The sequence below is a fragment of the Oxyura jamaicensis genome, chromosome 9, assembly GCF_011077185.1.
Source record: "Oxyura jamaicensis isolate SHBP4307 breed ruddy duck chromosome 9, BPBGC_Ojam_1.0, whole genome shotgun sequence".
Classification (NCBI taxonomy): domain Eukaryota; kingdom Metazoa; phylum Chordata; class Aves; order Anseriformes; family Anatidae; genus Oxyura; species Oxyura jamaicensis.
Genome location: NC_048901.1, coordinates 7736357 through 7755413, shown reverse-complemented (window position 1 = coordinate 7755413; position 19057 = coordinate 7736357). Strand labels below are relative to the sequence as shown.

The window sequence follows — 19057 nt, the reverse complement described above, 5'->3', positions numbered from 1 at the left end:
TTTTTTTTTTTTCCCAAAGATCTAATGTTCTAATGTTATATTTAAAAGATGCCTCTAATATACCTCAGCCAGCAGAAAGTAACAGCAGAATATTGTTTGCTAATAATTTGATCAGACTTAAAAATAGAAGTCTCAGATGGGTCATGGTTGCTGGCACAGGAATACTCCTGGCAGTGGGTTTCACTGACTGAATTTATGTCCAGATTTGCCCCAGATAGAAGTAAAATAGAAGAACAAGTTGTCAGCAGGCAAACTGTTTTCCACTTTAAGTGTGAAAATGCATTACAGTGTGGTCTTCATGAAAGCTGGGAGATGTACCCTTCCTGAGTTAAACAACTTATCATTAGTTACACAAATTTTTAACCCAGTTATTAAACCCTAGAAATACCTGAAAAGTTACTGGACAGGTTGCTTATCACTACATGTGAAAAATAGTATTTAGTACTTTACCTCTCGTCTACATCCTGGAACAAACAGGTTGGTGTGTGTGTAGTTGTAAAAATTCTTTTGTCAGGAGGAATTCTGGGTGCTGAAAGAAAAAAAAAGCAGATTAAGAAGTATTTTCAATATACATATAGTAGTTCAAGCTACAAGTTTCTATTAAATGCTGAATGAAGTCTAAATGTTTGCATAAGAGCATGTAGGAAAGCAGTTTGCTAGCTCACAGACTAACAGCAAGGGCAGAGAACCAAACCAGCTATCTTGCACTTTAATAAAACTTGAGATCACTGAGTACTCATGCAAGTTAAGCTTTCTTAAACTGAAATTCAGTTGTGTTAAACTGCTAAACTGCACAGAAATTCCTGTAGTAAAACAGAACAGTTCTTAATTTCATGAAACCAAATTACTCTTTGTCCACTGAAAGTATTACCTTCGTAACCAGAATGCACTTTTTCTGCAAGCAACACACAGCAAAGCTGGTCTTCTGCTACTTCCGGATCTTGTACTTTGATAAGGTAAGGAGTCATCCGAAACGGGTGATAGCAGATCTCGTTTTCACGCTCCTTCCCTGCACTAATAATTAAACAGAGCTGATTATTTCAACAGATTCATCTCACACTAAACTTTGTTTTTTAATTTATCTACTGTAATTTTCTTAATGACAAAAAGACTGCATGATAGCTCCTAAAACGGCACCCAAAAATCTAGTTTCCTTTATTTTCAGTAGAACAGAACCTAATTCTGATGGCATCCTTTGCGCACCCATTACAATAAAGAATAGTCCTCTTTCCTGATTGAAGTAAGACATGGAAGTTTGATGAAGAGAATAATCCACTTCTTAATGATAAAGTTGTTTTATTCATCCACTAATCTTAATCTGATATTAATCCCCATTTTACCCTCCAAAGGGATGGCTCTATAGTTTTATTTTATGAAGACTGCTATAGTTCACCTCAGTTAAGAGAGACCTTCTTTTACTCAATATTTATTTTGATTTTAAATAAGTCTCAGAGGTTCTTACCTATAACAGTTGCTGACTTAAGAATACAAAGCATAACAGCAAAATAAGGTTAATAATAAGGTTAGAACAGCACAGCTTTACAAAGCTAAAGCTTTTGGAATCAAAGTTAATTAGAAGAAAAGAAGTCTATAGCAACATCAGTAGTACCTTTACAGTAAGTCCAACTCTCTGGAGTGGAACGTTCTAATTTGTTTACAACTACGCTCATATCTTAATTATAAGCATTTATTTACTCCAGAAGTTACTAATAGGACCCACAATTTCTCTTTCCATAAATGTTACCAGAGAGGCAACAGGCAGCAAGAAGGAAAACAAAAAGAACTATATAGCATCTAGTGACAGCAATAAAGACAAACCATGTTACTCTCATACATCTACCTATACTGAACATCTGAGATAAATTCAAGATTTGCCATTAGTCTTCTAGAATGAAGGACGATTTGTGGCACATGCTGAACAGAATAGATTAACTAACTTGAAGTAAAGACTTTCTGCAGCTGTGAGAGATATCATATCAGCTCCATTCACAGTGTAAAAGGTCAATATTCAGACTGATTAACTTCTAAGATGCAACTTCCTGCCACCACTTTAGTTTCCTGTGTAGCTTCTGGAAGTTAAATGACTAGAGGACAAATATGTGTTTTACCTTATGTTCACGTTATGGAAAAATACAAAACTTGCACAACATATGATTCTTATAAAAGTCTAATACGTATGTAATGCAGTTTCATAGCATAACACTAAGTCTCATTATAGTACTGTTTTACCTGATGCGACAGAAAAAAGATTTCTCTTCCATGCAATCCTGGGTGGAAGACTCTAGAAATATTAAATATTTATAACAAATTACTATGAAGTTATGACATTTAAAACAATAACTCTTCCCCAACAGGATTAAAAGCAATATAGTCTGAATCCATCAAAAATTTTAAGTCCCCCAAAGCCTTTTTTTTAATGCTTTTCTGAGGCTGGTGTGTGAATCACAGCTGCTTGCTTCTTAAAGTCTTCTGCCAAAAACATATCTAAACAGTTCTCCAGTTTGAACTGTTTACTTGTCAGCTTTTTCACTAATTTACACCATTGATCAAAAAAGTTTGATTCTCCAGGACCTCCCAAAACCAGACCTCTTTCCTAGAAAGGACAGCTATAAGATCAAATACTTTTGCCAACCTCCCTCTGCCTAGCCCCACTCCCCAGCAAAACCCCAACTTTATTTTATTTATTTATTTAAAGCAAAGCCTTCCTCCCCTCCCCTATTAAGCTTATTTCCCTCCTTTTCAAGAGTAGCCAAGGTCTGGTCTTTCAAAGGCCTCAATATGCAATACTTCTAAGCACTACCTAAGGCTGCCAATACATGGAATAAAGTATATAGTTCTACCTACTGCATTTTTGAAATATGAATCTATAATAAACATAATAAAACTAGAGAAAAATGTTTCAGGAAAAACAGATTGCATAACTGAGTAACATGCACAAGGAGGATCACATGGTCAAAGTTCACAACTGAACCTTTTTTGAACCAGACGTTGGACTAGAGACTTCACAAGGTCTCTTCTGCCCTGTTTAACGTACTTGGTATACATTTATTATTGTTTTTCAAGTTGAATATGGTTCACTCTGTCTTAACTTCATAGACTTAGTATACAGGGATTGGAATTTCAAATATTTAGAGCAGACTTTGAATTTCAAGTGTTTCCTTAAAAATATTTGGCAGCTATTTCTCAATTCACAACAGCTGTCACTGCACAAGTAAAACAACCCTCACACAAACAAATATCAAGTGCCCTAAGAAGTCTAATCCTTCACCATCAGCATGCCTGACATCCTTTTTCCTAAGGCTAAAAGAACAGATATACAATTACACTTGGTTACTGCAGTGACGTTAGCTGAAGTACATCTTCCTACACAGCAATCAAGGTGTACAGTACTCAAATCATACATATTTTAAAAGTAAAGACAAAAACATTTTGCTCCTTATATCTAAGGAGTATTTTTTTTTTTTTTTTAAAGAAAAATTGTGGTCACTTGATTGCAAGAAAATGTTGAAAACAAATCCACGTTCAGCATGAATACCTTCTTTGCTTTCAATCATCAGTTGGATAAAAGGGGCCCCAGGAACCAATGAACAGTGGCAATCAAAAAACTTTTAGCCAACAGACAAGCTTTGGCAATTCATAAAAGCATGTTATACACCTCACACTGTTCAGAGATGTTCTAGTGACGTGTGTTGTACTCCCATGAAGTGATGGAGAAGGATGAAAGGATATTACAAAAATCAGTTTAAGTACTTGCATTTGCATGACTGAAGGAAGGTCAGAGAAATATCTGCTGTTGAGACCACTCACCAGCTCTATTGCAAATATTCCAAGATGGCAATCTGTATGGGGTAGTAGAAGTATAGAAAACACTGACATCCTGAGGTGCCAGGAACTCCACAAATTTGGCATTTTTAAAATAACTTCTCTTACAGCGAAGAATTGAAGCAGCTTGATCAGAGATGTAGACAATTTTCCCAGTAATTAAAGAAACAGCTACAGCAAACATATCCTAAAAGGAAGTCTCAAATTTAGACAGTTGAAAAAACAACACATTCTTCAAACCATTATATATTATTTAGACAGTAAGATAAAACAGGACACCAAGATAAAAGCATTAATAAGTTCAAAGTAAAAATTAAGGAAACAGAATAAAGAGTTAAATCACATCTGTTTAGGGGACAGTAAAATAAATTTAATGTCCTTGTGAAGCAGATGCATACAGCACACTTTTTGAACTATGCAGTAAGATTACTGCACTAGGATCTTGTCAGGTTACATGCCTTAAACCAATCTGTCATTGTTGCCTAATATTTTATGATTCATATTTTATGATTCAGAACTTACAAATTAAGAAGTGAGGAGCTTTCAACTTTAAAACTACACATTTTGGTTTCAAGAAAGCATCACAGGAATGTTTTACACCCATGAAATTTAGCTGTTCTGAGAAAAGTTGTTTGCCTTATTTTATCCATTCACCACATAATGAAAATAAGTGCTCTATGCCACTTGATAAAGTAATGAGCAGACAGGTGAAAAAAAGAGCCCCAGACAACCATACACAAATTCCACTTGCATCATTCCATGTTGTATTTTTTCCTCAACACAGAAGTTTCCTGCGTCACAACATTCAGTGCTCAATCCAGTATTACTATATACAAACTTAAGAACTGTCGTCAGAACACTTTTTTTCAAACTCATGTTTTACATCAATTGAGCAACGTTTATGATATTTGGAGTTCTCAGTTCTACTCTACATTGCCTATTTGTTTTACCCTATAGGCAACCTTTATTATTCATAGGTACAACAAAAAAATACCTACATCAAGGTAGGGAACATCCCCCATCTCTTCATTAACTTTATTAATTTCAGAATTGCATACATTCAGACATAGGCTTCAGAAAAAATAGTGGAAGATAGGCTAGTAAGCTTAGATGTAATTATTGTTTAAGACTCCATAATAAACATAGAACACTTAGAATGGGGAAAATAATCATTCTGATGACTGTGATAATCATTACTGCTAAAAACTACATTGATCATTGTAGTTCTCATCTAAAAGAGAAGACACAGTATCACTAGATCATAGAATAAGCCTGTAACAGTTGCAAAGACCAGACAGATACCACAGAAGAAGACACAACAACACACAATGGTTCAAACACTTTGGTCACAATTTTAAGTCTTGTTAACAAGAAGAACTGCTGAAACATCAAATAACCCCTGCTGTAAGGATTAGCTGAAACACACTCACCATATGCCTTGACTAAACTTTGGACAGAGATACCCTCACACTTTGGCCACTATTCTAAAATGACAACTAATGATTTACACATTTCACACTGCACTGCATCGTGTGGATATTGAGATATATCACACCATTGTCTCCAGGCATGAGGTATGAGTCAGAAGATCAAGAATTTTCACTTATTTCCCACCTAACTGTCAGAAAAAAGAAAAAAGCTGTAACTGAGCTGCTATTGGCAAAAGTCTTTACTTCATAAAAGTGAAGCTTGAAGTTTCTACTGAACATACACTTGAAGGTAACAGCCAACTACTTTAGATTTTGGCCTAGCCAGGAACTCCAACCTTGTAAGGAGAAGGCATGCCAGTTCTAGAAAACATTCTACATGCACGCTGCAGGCTTGTGTCAGCATACTCACTGCATTTTTCATGATGTATTCTGAGGTTATAGTTTCAACTTCTTCCACTGTGTAAGATGACACGTTGAGTCCAGAAGGCTGGGATTCATTAATCATCAACAATTGGTAATACTCCTCATTGGCTACATGAGAACATTAAACAGTTTATAGTCAGAATTTAAGCTCTCATCAATAAATAGTCTGGAAGCAATAAACGGAACAAGTGTTTTTTTGGCATAAGCACAGAATGGGCAGTTGGGAAGTCCAGGTACTATTTCAAGTTAGTTGTTCTACAGTGGAGTTTCCTTATCAGTAACCCATACACATTTACCCACCTTAAAATACCCACGTTAGCATCATAATATATTCATCTACTAGAAACCTTTAAATCCCAAAGGAACCCAAGTTAACAACCCACAAACGGGAAGACATGTATTTGCTTAATGAGGTTTTCAAACTAACTTAGCTGTAAGTAGACAATCACATTTAAATTCTTACTTAAATGTTTAATTTTACCCAGGTCATACTTATTTAAGCAGTGTCATACTTGATTACCTTTAACTTGCTTAATGCTTTTAAGGGCATATTTCAACGTTGTTAGGATACTAGATTTGCCTTTAATTCGCTTTTCAGAAGGAAGGTGAGCTTTCAGCTCTTGTAAAGTTTTCAACAACTCCTTTTGTGTTTTGGCTTTAGTGGACTGCTCGCTACTGTAACATTAAAGACAAATAATAAAAAGTCACTCAAATGCTTGAAGTGACACACCATCCTCATAGAAACCCAAACACACTGACATTTGTCACATGCCTAATTTTGCGAAGCTAGACATTAACTTTTCCACTACGTAAACATTCAGAATTTGTAGTAATTCTTATATTAGCTAGAATCACTTAAAATAGAAGATTTACCACTACCTGAATTTTTATTGTAAGATATACCATCTGTTTATAAAACACATTTATATACCCAAACACCAGAGATTTTTTTTTTTGCACAAGTTTCCCTCCCCCTTTTTAGTGGTATATCCCTTAGTTCCTTTCAAATTCAAACTCTCAGAAATGTTCATGGACTTCAAAGTAGAGAAGCAGGAGGTCCACTCAAGTCTTCACCTCCTGTTCGAGCAGGTTCTCATAGGAAAGGTCCCTGAAAAGGGAATGGCAGTGGGAGAGCATCAAGTTAACAAAACAAATGGAGAAATGGTTGGAAAAAATGTATTCCAGTTAAGCATGGCAATACATTAAGTAAGATAAAGAAACTTGACTAAATATGAAAGGTGAAGAATCAGGAGGCAGCTGGAGACAGAAATTGTATTCACATTTCTTAAGTGCATGCTCAGAAGTATTGTCTCAGTGCAGAAGGTCAAACTACAGTGATAATCAGTGCTAATGTCAGAAAACTGCCTTCCTTTGCAGTTCTTGATCTCCTCATCAATTAAAAATGCTGACAAAAGTCAAAAAGGAAAAGGAGGGGGGAGAAAGGACAGGAAAGATGACAAAAGATGGGTGGGTCAGGTGGGTAGGAAGCAGTGAATCAGTCACAACAATCTAGAGGATTCGAGACCTGTCCTTCAATCTTCCTAAAAAGCAATTCTTTCCTATCAAAAGGAAGTTTTTGTATTACTACACAATTTTCTTGGCTGTTACTCTCCACAAGGTTACCCTAAGGACCCCTGCAGAAACAATGACCTTGACAACTGTGCTGCCCTATACGAAGTGCTCAATAAAGTGGCTTCAGCCTCCAAGTAACTTTTTCAAGGGGATTTCTGAATATTTTTCTGAGAATTTTGAAAAGTTCTTCAGGGAGAGCAACTCATCTGACAGGTGTTGGGTATATTTCACCCAAAATGCTTAGAAAGCAACAAAGCTGGCTTGTACTAGAATATGTAGTCATAGTTCTTGTTTACATCATAACTCACTATGATAAACATATCATTCACTGAATCATTGGCCATTTTATATTGAGAAATAAAGGCAAGGGAAAAGAGAAAATAACATAGTACTCCCTTGGGAAACCTCACGTTCACCCTGTACACTAAAATCAGTGTGGCTTGACAGTTTCAACTGATGCAATCAGTGTCTTGTTAACAGAAGAACACTACACTGGGAGCAGGGAGGAAGAGAAAGGGAAAGAAGGCAAAATAACAGAGCATAGTGTGGTTTTCGTAGCTTTTGGGCATGCTTCAATCAACGTGGTCAGAATATTTTGCAAGAAAATAAACTTTTCCAAGTTAGCCTATAGTAGCCACAAATACAGAAGACTGGCCTCCTTGGAAAAAATCAGTTATATATATATTTTTTTTTCCTGAAGATACACAGGATTAGGCACAGTAGAAAGCCACAGAAAAGGCTTGGCTTGCAGGGTAAAGAATCAGTGAATTACACAAAAATAAGAGCTTTCCATTTTGCTTTATGTGGACAGGAAAAGGTAGTTGAGTGGTGCCAACACTGAATCCAAAGCCTAGTAGTCTTTGAATCAAAGACTAACCCTAAAGTTTTCATCCTAATTTAGTCATCCCTTTCAAGACCATTCTCTAGGTATCCTCAGTCAACTGAGGTCATGAGCCTCCCGTTCCCAGAAGATGATCAAATTCTGCTCTGTACAGTACTGTGCCTGACAGCTGGGGAAATACTGTACAATCTGGATTCACATTTATTTCTGAGCAGGGAGCTATTAATAAAGGTTTAAAAAAAAGGTTATCAAACTGAGATAAGTAGCCCTCCAACATCCTGCAGTAAAGAAAACTGAGTCAGTGGGAAAGGATGATTAAGAAATGCTTTTGGTTCACTCTGTCCTTGATATTGAGCAAAAAGTGAACTCCAGAACAATTTCCACTTGAAGATACAGCAGGGAACAAGCTCTTCTGGTGTCTGCAAGGCAGACAGTATGTTCATCATGCACCAAATGGTGCAAAGGTGTGATTTTAATTTACCACTTCTTTAGGATCTGCATCAGGTAGAAACACTTTCAGGCAGGTACATGTAGATAGGGATCTTAACATCAGCATGCTAGAGCTAGAAATTCCTTGATCTGCCTAGGATCAGGTTCTGGTGTCCTGATCAGAGGCTGACTTCATTAAAAAAAATAAGCAAGTACAGTAGGGCACTCAGAAGTGTCCAAATTTGAGCCTTCAATGCCATCAGGTTTCTCAAGGCTATCAGGGTCAGAAGCAGAGTTCATATAGAGGTATTCCTGCAGCTGATGTTGGTCTGTCCTTACAGACTTGAAGCTTGAATCCTGGCGAATGGAACACAGGAGAGGCAGATCATATGGCTGCTGGACATCAGAACACATCCAACTCAATGGGTGAATTCTGATTTTGAAATGCTACTAGGTTTTTCCCAGGCAAAGGCTTCAGACTAAAATCTGAAGAGCAGAAAATTTAAAGGAAAGCCTCAAAAAAAAAAAAATACTGTATTTGAAGTGAACCACAAAAAAAATGGAGGTTAGGCTACCAAATCCAAACAAAGTAAGATAACCTCTCAAGTCATCACACAGCTCACATGGAACAGCTACAAAAAGCTCTAATTCAACCGAGTAGTTAAGAGGACATGATGCCGATTAGGGACAGGAAGAGAATCAAAGACAGGACCAGACTATCTCCTACATGTACTCTTCTAGGTTTAGCCAAAAAAACACACCCCACCTACTTAGTTTTCAGACTTTGGCCTCACATACAAGCAAATTACTGAAAATACATGCGTATTTACTTACCTGCATCCGCTGCTAGACTGATTGTGTTCAGAGTTTGCGATCATCAGACTAAATGCATTTGAGCTTGAACTAGAACAAACAGAGATACATTAATATGAGTAAACTTAACATAACACTTATTTCATTTCAGCTTTACATTTTCTTATTCATGACTGGCTGTCTAGAACAAGAAATTTACAAACATTCTGCTTGGTACAACAAATGGAAACTATACCTGTTAGACTTTTAAGAAGGTTCTTCTTACTCCAGCTTTGCTCTGTACACTAAGCTTTTTAAAAGATTAAAATAGCACAGTTGCATCCTGACTGTTAAAAGAGGCTGACGCTTTTTGCTATATAATTGTAGAAGTTGGTTTACCAAAAGAACATATAAATAGAACCAAGCAAACAAGCAGTGATAAAACATACAAACTAAGCTGGCTTTGAGAAACACTAGAAACTTGCTCTTTATGAATTACACAATTTACATTATAAAAAACACAGGTTAACTAGGGGAAAAAGAACACTAAGCCTCAATCTGAAGACACACTTTATACAATAATTACTTGGAAATTAGATTCAAATGGAAAAAGCTTTCAGTGACACAAACACAAGTGGACTTTAATACCAACTACTACCTTTTATGACAGTCTGAAGACTCCATGAGCATTGCTGAATCTTTCCCATTTTCATCAGATTCATGGCCATGAGAATCATGCCCGCTAGAGTAGTTCTCATTTGTTTCATTTCCACTGAAGTCATTTCCACTGGATCCGCTACTCATCTCAATATCTTCCTGAAGAACTTCATGAGAGTGTTCAGGCTTTGTCTGAATTCCTGAATCTTCAGCAATCATCTGGTTATGACTACTTGCAAGTCCAGAATACTCACTCATTTTCTGTTGTTCTTTTAAAGAGAACAATGAAGAAATGCGTTCACTGATACCAGGTTACTGCTCAGGGTTCTGCTCCTCAGTGCTAGAGTAGAACCCCCTGAACTTGATACTGTCCATGGGACACTCATTAGAAACACTGCCAAGATCAAGTCAAGCCACATTCAGAATTTTCTGTCTGTACAAATTCTGCCTGGAAGTACAGACCCACAAATCTGAGGAAGAAGGGAAGGAAGAAAAAACAAAACAAAACTATTTTCTTGTTTGCTTTTGCTGATAAACTAGTTCTTACTGACTGATGAAATTTATGATATTCACTGTTAACACACTCAGCATTTCAACAATTAAAAGTTTAAGTTATATATAATTGCAAACCGAACACCATACATTAGTATTAGAATAAAAAAGTATTTATTTTAGTGAAAATTCACAGAAAGAGGAAGTGGAATAAACTTGAAGAACTCCTTAGAAGTTCAAATATTCAGTTGCTTGCTATTTTCCTACCTAACTCTTCACAGTTTTACTGCCTAAATTTGGACAATAGCTATTAAAGAACGTTTTATTATTTTCACTTAAACCATTTTGCTGACTTCTAGTTTACTGTGGTAAACAAGAAGACCATTCAGACATCAGGAATTCCTAACTGATTGCAATTTTCTCCCATTTGTTTGCCTTTTTTTTTTTTTAAATACATAGTCTTGTTTTTTGCAAAGATTACTTCTGCCATTTTGACCAGTTCTTCAGTTCTTTGTCTGTATAAAAGCCACACAGGCAGATTGAACATACACTGGGAATAAACAAAATTTATCAAGAGCAAAAATTAAGATACAAATAAGCCAGAGAATAATTTTATCTGACTACCACTAATTGAGGAAAAAAAGATTCTGCATTGTTTAGAAATACAAACTTAAAGCAAAACAAAAAAAACCCTCCCTGCTTTTAAAGCAAATTCCAGGCTCAAAATTGAAGTGTAGAAGGAACTTAATGAGTAAACAGACTAACATTAAGAGCCAAAGGAGAAGTACTAGATAGGAGTTCATCTTCATGTACAAAATAGAGGTATTTAATCTGACTCATATCCTCATCTAGTTCAACAACCTACAGACAACAATGCTTCAAAACCACAAATTAAGATCCTCTGAATTTTGTAATTCAGCATCAGGGAAAAAAAAATCTTGTTTTAAAAGAACAGAACCATTTTTGTTCCCTCCTTTCTTCCTTTAAAATATTCAAGATTGCAGTTGTTGACTAATAAACCACTGGAATAGTTTAACGACCAATGACTACTATAACAGGAAATAAGAAAACCTGCAGTTAAGTTTTGCTAGTATTAACTACAACAACTTGCTTTTAAACACAATATTTTAAAGTTTTCTGTTACTGGCTAACTTAATATTCATTTAAATTACACTATGATTCTACTTCCCTCCCACCTAGTAAGCATCAAAACTATTTTCTTACCCTCCCAACTGCTGTTTTCCAGATACTCTACATTTATGTGAAGTTTTTCAGAAGAAATACTGTTCTCCTCCTTCCTTGGCTAGAAAAATATGCAAGATATCTACTTTCATTTCAAAGATGAAGTATAGTTTAGGGACATTTATTTAAGCTATCAGCAATGGTGATATACTTAGTATCTTTCTATACACTTATATATATAATATGTAAAATACATATATATATATATATATATATATATATATATAATATGTATATATTTTCCCAACAAGATCTTATTAGATATCCATTACAGTCAGTAAAAAAAACTTCAGGTAAAAGAAAACACCAGCATCTCACTACTGCATCTATTCACTTCAGGTCTGCTAACCCAGAGTATGTAGACATCCAGTTATGCTGCTGCACTCAACAGCAGTGCACAGACAATAAATTATGCTTTAGTGCACTAACAGTTTTTTTTCTGGATTAAGTAAGCCACTTCTGTCTCAGAAATTACAGAACTGGAAAATGCAGTAACAGTATTTACTTAGATGAAATTCCAGTATTATTTCACAACGGCACATAACTCTGGTGGCCAATGATTAACTAGATCAGACGTTTCATCTCCAATTTAACCTCTGCTGTAGATAAAAGCTCACATTTTCACTTGTCTTACCTACCTCCACATTTTAATGAAGCTCTGTCCCTGTCTAGAGTCCACTCTTAATACCCATGCTTGTTATGAGCCCGACTGGAGGTGCTGTAGGTCAGTGGCACCCATGTTGCTATCTACAGCATCACAAGTAACTATACAACTAGCTTTCTGTGCTAGTGACTGAAAAGACTAAATTAAGAGTAAATATACAAGGTGGCACTGGGGAAATACCAAACAGGCAGTACATAAGGAAAAAAACTCATGTTAACGTACAAATAAGGAGCATTTTATAGAGTGTTAATCCATTCCCATCCAGTAAATGCTCTTACTGCTGCAAGTATTGTATAAATATGAGCATCCACCTGGTTAAAAAAACACTCTTAAGAAACCATTCTCACTCTTAAGAAGCCACTTATGTGCCATCTGTATGAATATTGCTCAGAGGGCACTGAGGTTGTGAAGTTCTATGGAGAATTCAGCGAGTAAATGTACTCCAGCAAACTATTCAGCCAGCAGTGGGACGGCCTTTGACCTTCTCTGTAAGGTTTAAGGTGAGCTTGACAACCCATCTGCAGCCTTTTGCCCATTTCAAGTAAATGCCTTATGCACATCAAAAATACAGTCTAACCCCACCATGATGTTCCATGGATGGAAAAAGACATCCAAGGCATTACCTGAATAGAAGGCCCTTACTACTCATGCATACCCAGTGTCACTCAGGTATTTAAGGTGAAATCTAGCATTCCTCATACAGTATTTTTTGACTAATGTAGGGGCTTTGCTTATCTTTTTCTGAAAAAATGCTCTTCAAAGAGACACATTGGCTACTATATACTTAAGCCCCGTAAAGAAAGCTATATACGTCACTATTGATAGATTCCTAACCATGACCTGCCAGAAGGCAAACTATTAGCACAGCCTTAAATACTTCACAGGTAAATAGTCCAATATTACAGTAATGCATAAGTCTGAAAACTTGCACTATTTATGAGAAGGGCAAAGATTATACCACAGCTTTCCTACTCTAAATGCAAACATTTTGTATATGAGTAAGCGCGCAAAACCTTCTCTCTGGATTTCTGAAGCCAAAGAATATTATAAATGATGCAGTATTCTCAGTCTCAAGAGTTGCCTGCAATTTATTTATTTTAGGAACAAGCTTTCTTTCCCCAAAGTCTTCTCTCTAATCTTTGGAAGTTTAAGAGTCAATGAAATTGTGCCATAGGTAGAATGCTGAGGTTTATGGTTTGAAATTCTGAGGTGAGCAATTTTTTCTACCTCCAAATGTCATCCGTTTTCTCTGCTTTCCCTGACATCTAAGCTAGCTTCACTGGGTATCTGTAGCAAATTTCGGTAGAGCTTCTTTAGGTGGGAGAGGAGTGCTCTCAAGAATATATAGAAGCTTTGCAGTGGCTTTTGAGGAATTTCACATGCCTCCTTGAACAAGAGCTTATTTACTTTAAAGCAATGTGTTCAAATGAAGAGAATCACTAACAGAAGAACTAGGTACTGGTCTACAGGAAATATGAATTTTCTTCCTCTTGACTCCTGACAAAAATTTATGTGAGGAAATGCTTATGTTGTGTGACATCTGTCTCTAGCTAGCTACCCGCCAGAGCTTTTGCAGGTTTGCACACAGTAAGTAGTTATGTAGGAACAACACAGATACGTTACACTGACTGCAATTTGGAGCCCAAGGACAACGATGATAAAAATAAGTATCCCATTGATGAAGAAGAGACAGGCTTGACCTTCCTTTAAAAAGCATGTTTTGAGAGGAGTTATCTCAACTCCTGGTATTTTTAATCCAGGACTGGAACATTAATGTCACTGGAAAAAAAAGTCTTGCAGAAAATTTGTTTCAAACAATACCTCAAAAGCCTCCATACCATAGATATGTAACAGGGTAAGGAACAGAAAGAATAAATGGGAAGGAACAAGAAAAAACTTTGACACTTCCAAGGGTTTTCGGGGAAAGCCCTGATGCACTCACTGGCAATGCTGCAATCTCCCTAATGAAACAGACATTAGCTAGGTCCACAGTTAGTACAGAACTGTGCAAGGAGAGGCAGTATTTCAATCCAGTCATCTCTGACTGCAGTATCATGAAGGACCCCTTAAGAAAATCCCCAATGAAGAAAATTTGTAAGTGCATAGGGAAAGGTGTGGAGGTTGGGTCATATGGAAGAAGGAAGACGATTGTTTCTAATCCAAGAGCTTGTATAATAAATAATAACAGATTCCAAGAAGTAGCAATAATATGTATGACCAATTAGGAGAGATTCTCTAGGAGGTTGGAATAGCTGTGAAAAAGAGAAAATCAATTACCTAAATTGCCAGGCAAAGAACATGGTGTAGGCTAAGAACAGACTGTTGGCGCTAGCTAGACTTTACTAGCAGACTGAGGAGAACCTTGCAAAGAACATCTGCATGCATATGCAAGCACCATGCAAACAATCCAGGAGTACAGAGGGTCAGTCAGCCCCACGAGATTAATTAGCTTTGAAACTCATCTCAGTCAAAATTCTGAAATAAATTGCACATATTCATTCCACTTACATGCCTGAATAAATTTCCAGTCAATAACCAGATGAGAATGAAGAGGTAAGAGCAAGCCTGCTCGCAGCCTGAGGACCTCACCTGTTACCCAGCTTGAGGAAGCTACCTGCACACCACACCAGGTTTGTAACAAGTGCAGACTGTCACTTGGGGACAGAGGGAGAGCTCTCTTAGGTTTGATCTTTAGAAATAAAGTTAACCCTGCTTTTCTTTCTTTACTTTCTGCTACGTCTTTCTAAGCTTCTAAAGGAAGGTTACGTTGGCTCTCTGAATAAAAACTTCCATTAATCTTAAATTGGCACCAGTTAAGCTTGATTTTAAGATAAATGGCTCAAAAAAAACCAAAACATTCTATTAATCTAGACAGAGCAAACCTCTTGGAGTCGCTCTGTCAAAGTCTAGAGCTCTGAAGACACTGATGCTGTATGAAAATGGCAATATAATTCCACCGAGCACCAAGAACAAACATAGGCCAGGCTGGATGTGCAGAAAACGTCTTCTGGCTCATTAGCCAGAAAAGCTCTACTCCCACCATAAGACAACAGAAAGAGCCCGAACTTCTGTGATACCAGAAGAACACGTCAAAATGTGTATGGGCAAATGCTTGAAGAAATAATGGCTTTGTGCTTTTGAAAAACCTCTGAAGAACTTGGGTCAGCACTGTAGGATACAAAGAAAGCAAGTTTCTTTTGAAATTGACCCTTCAACAAAGTCCTGTTTCAGCACAGATCTGGTTACTTTCAGAGATCTTTCATTTTTTTCTCCCCCCACAGAAAAAATAATGTCTAGCATTTAAATGCATACTAGCTTTTAAAGAACTGAAGTGTAAAAATCCAAAGCCAGAATGAACTAATTCAAGAACGGAGGCAAACTGTCAGTCTTGGGATGTGCTAAGTTTGCCATTAAAGTGAACTTAGCAATATTCAAAAACAAACCAACAGACACACCACAGTTTATGAATATAGTTTAGTCATGTCAGTGATAGGGGACAGTAACCGCGTTAGGATCAATAGGAGTCATTCCTCATGGTCTGGACTTGAGTTTACTTGAGGGCTTAGCAATGAGAATGTTTTCCACATACCTTCTGGAGGACCGTTTGACAAAATAGCCAAGTTTTCTTATTTGTACGATAAACAACTAGCAGTGATTTAATCGTATTATGCAGTTTTAGAAAAAAATGGAAATTAATGCCTACAATGAATGCACTCTCCCTGTGCAATTAAACTATAATTGAGTGCTTGGTAGTAGCAAAGTGTCAGGAAAAAACTTGTAAACAAACAATCTGAGAAGTAGCATGTCTAGCTGTACAACTTCACCAGCAATAAAACTAAGAGCTTCAGTTTTTGCAGCAGCAGAACAATTCCAAAGTATCTTCACTAGGCCACATTCGGAGAATGGAGCAAGAAAAGAATTGCAGAAACATATGAAATTGCAGAAACATATATGAAACATAACAAAAGATGTGTAAAAATTTCCTGCAGGACTGGTTAAAGATACTAACGAAATCTGCTTTTTGAATAGACTCCTCATCCCACTGCAAGCCACCATAAAAAAAAACAAAAACACTTTTTTCTTAAGAAGGAATGAAGTATAAGCTAGAACTTTATATCAATTTATTAAATTACCATTAGCATCTAGAACAATGCAAATACTTCACAGAATCTGATTTCATAGCATTTGTTTCATGATTTGTTAATAAAGATCCACCTTCAAGTTCAACAAAACCCTCAGTACAGGACCATTAGTTAAACAGAAGTAAATATCTTTAAACAGGTGATCCTACTTAGCCATCATTTACAGCTGCCATTCACTTTACAAGAGGAACTGGCCAATACAAAGCCTTTATCCAGAGCCATCCAAGTGCCAGACCCTGAAGTTATAGCAGCATCTATGCAGGAAGAGATCAGCATAAGCATCAGGCCAGGCCCTTGCATCCATAGCAAAGATGCTTGCATCCACGTTGCTTTCTCAGTGGAAAAACAAACAAAACAACTCAAACCTGATTTTATGAATAAGCATAATTAAGCTAAAAAAACCTCTCTGCTTCAATTAAATAATGCAATTCCCAGTTTATATCCAAAAATAGTTCTGAATGAATATGTGTATGACTGAAATCACAGCTTAAGGTAAAACAAACAGAACAATATATTTTCTGCATGAGGTCTACGGGAAAATAAAGAAACTCTCCATTAACATCAATCATAACAATTATACATGTTCCTTACCTGTTTCTTCCTATGAAAAGTTGGTAAAAATGTTTATCAAGTTCCCTCCCAGCTAGCATCAAAAGCATGAAGTGCCTAGGTCCAGAGTCTCCCACATGCATTTAATTCTTGTCTCATCCTCTTCTACTGGAATTCTTTGACCATTACAGAGTCCGGACACCTCTACAACTATAAAATATAAAAGAAATACCTGGGCCCCCCAACAGTGTCCTCTTCAAACAGATACCAGAGAGATGCTCACAGTTATGCCATTCCTATGCAGATAAACATTGGTTAAATATGAAACTGTCATGCAGCAGAGGAATCAGATACAAGTTTGTGTTTTAAACACTTATGGTCTACAATAAGGTCTTGTGAAGTTTTAAAATAGCAGAACCTTATACATTAGATAAAGTAACTTCTGCTCTCAGCAGTAACTTCTGATCCACTATCAGTACGGTGTCATACTTTGCACATTAAGGTCTGCACAAGCTGACACAACCACTAAGAGTGAAGGGCTAAATCCTCCAGTAGAGAACAGCAAAGTGCCCAACATATTCAACAGGAGGTCCACATGCTTCAGTTTATTTAGAATATCCAGTTTTAAGACTTAATCTAATAAACCTAATCTCATCTACATCTCTGTAGGCTTGCTATGAGGTGTGGAGAGCTGGAGATTGGCCTCTTCTCACAGGTAGCTAGTGAAAGGACTAGAGGGATTGGCCTCAAGTTGCACCAGGGGAGGTTTAGGTTTGACATTAGGAGACATTTCTTCTCAGAAAGAACAGTCAGGCATCAGAACGGGTTGCCCAGGGAAGCAGTGGTGTCCCTTCCCCGGGGGTGTTCAAGGAAAGGTTGGACCTAGTGCTTAGGGACATGGTTTAGAGGGTGACAGTAGTAGTATCATGATGGTTGGACCAGATGATCTTGGAGGTCTCTTCCAACCTCAATGATTCTATGATTCCAGTTTTAGGCAGTAAGCAAACTGCAATTCACAGAATGGCTGAGGTTGGAAGATGCCTGGGTTTATCTGGTCCAACACCCTGCTCAAGCACGGCCATCCACAGCTGGCTGCCCAGGACCACGTCCAGATGGCTTTTGATTGTTTACAAAACTAACTGTTTTGGATGACAGCCATGTTAATACACGTTAATTTAAAATGCAGCACATCTAGCAACTGCTAAAAGTACATTTCTGTTGGCCAGACTTAAGGAAGAATTTATTCACAACGTTCCATTCTGCATCATGTCACAATGCTGATGTGTTCTGCAAGTCTCAGACTATGGTACAAATCTGTGCACATTAGTTCTTTAAGTATTTTACCTTTATCATCAATTGACAAAACAGGATTTAAATAAGCTCTGTATCTCTGGCCAAGAGAAGCGTTAGGAAATAGCTTTATTCAGAGCTACTTTCAGATTCTGTAATTTTAAGCACAGATGCTGAAGATGTGGAATGTCTTTTAAAGAAAGATCTAACTAGTGTTGAAAGTCAGCTTGTCCACTTCACTCACAACTCACATCCCTGTATTCCATATTTCCTTTATAAAGGAAAGGTATATCACTAAGATATATAGAAAAATCACAAGGATTTGCCCAACAATTTATGAAGGGACACAGCACTTTTCTAGCTTTGTGAGCTCCATCATGACATCTTTACACAGAGGCTTAAAGTATACATTTGAAAATATGTATGCTATGCATGCTATTCACAGCAACAACATGTATCATTTTAATTGCTTATATCTGTTTCATCTACTTAATGCATTTAGGAAGGTATTAAGAAAAAAACTCTTGTAACTACTTAAAATTCTCATCATAAGCCTCTCCACAAATTAAGAGAAAGCTAGGACAAATCTACATCAAAAGGAGTTTCAACCGAAACCTCTATACAAGTCATTCAAGCCAGGGTCTTTCATCAGTCTGAGTAAAACTAGAGACAATTGAATCTAATCTTCTGGTTTTCTATTATTAACCAGAAG

The 19057-nt window shown here is 36.8% G+C and overlaps 1 protein-coding gene across 7 annotated transcripts in view; it reads right to left on the bottom strand.

Moving 5' to 3' along the window:
* PER2 (period circadian regulator 2) overlaps positions 1–19057 on the bottom strand; it is a 49908-nt gene that overhangs the window by 22466 nt on the left and 8385 nt on the right. Inside the window, exons 4-13 of one of the 7 annotated variants that reach the window (XM_035334443.1) lie at positions 17098–17351; positions 16671–16760; positions 9968–10436; positions 9352–9420; positions 6196–6350; positions 5662–5783; positions 3808–4009; positions 2230–2281; positions 872–1014; positions 451–529 (exon numbers count right to left, since the gene is read on the bottom strand). In XM_035334443.1, coding sequence (XP_035190334.1) covers positions 451–529; positions 872–1014; positions 2230–2281; positions 3808–4009; positions 5662–5783; positions 6196–6350; positions 9352–9420; positions 9968–10224 — 1079 coding nt within the window. In that variant the 5' untranslated portion in view covers positions 10225–10436; positions 16671–16760; positions 17098–17351. Of the gene's footprint in view, positions 1–450; positions 530–871; positions 1015–2229; positions 2282–3807; positions 4010–5661; positions 5784–6195; positions 6351–6749; positions 8875–9351; positions 9421–9967; positions 10437–16670; positions 16761–17097; positions 17352–19057 lie in introns of those variants that run through there. The other 6 variants (XM_035334444.1, XM_035334446.1, XM_035334445.1 and 3 more) reach the window with 6 other exon arrangements.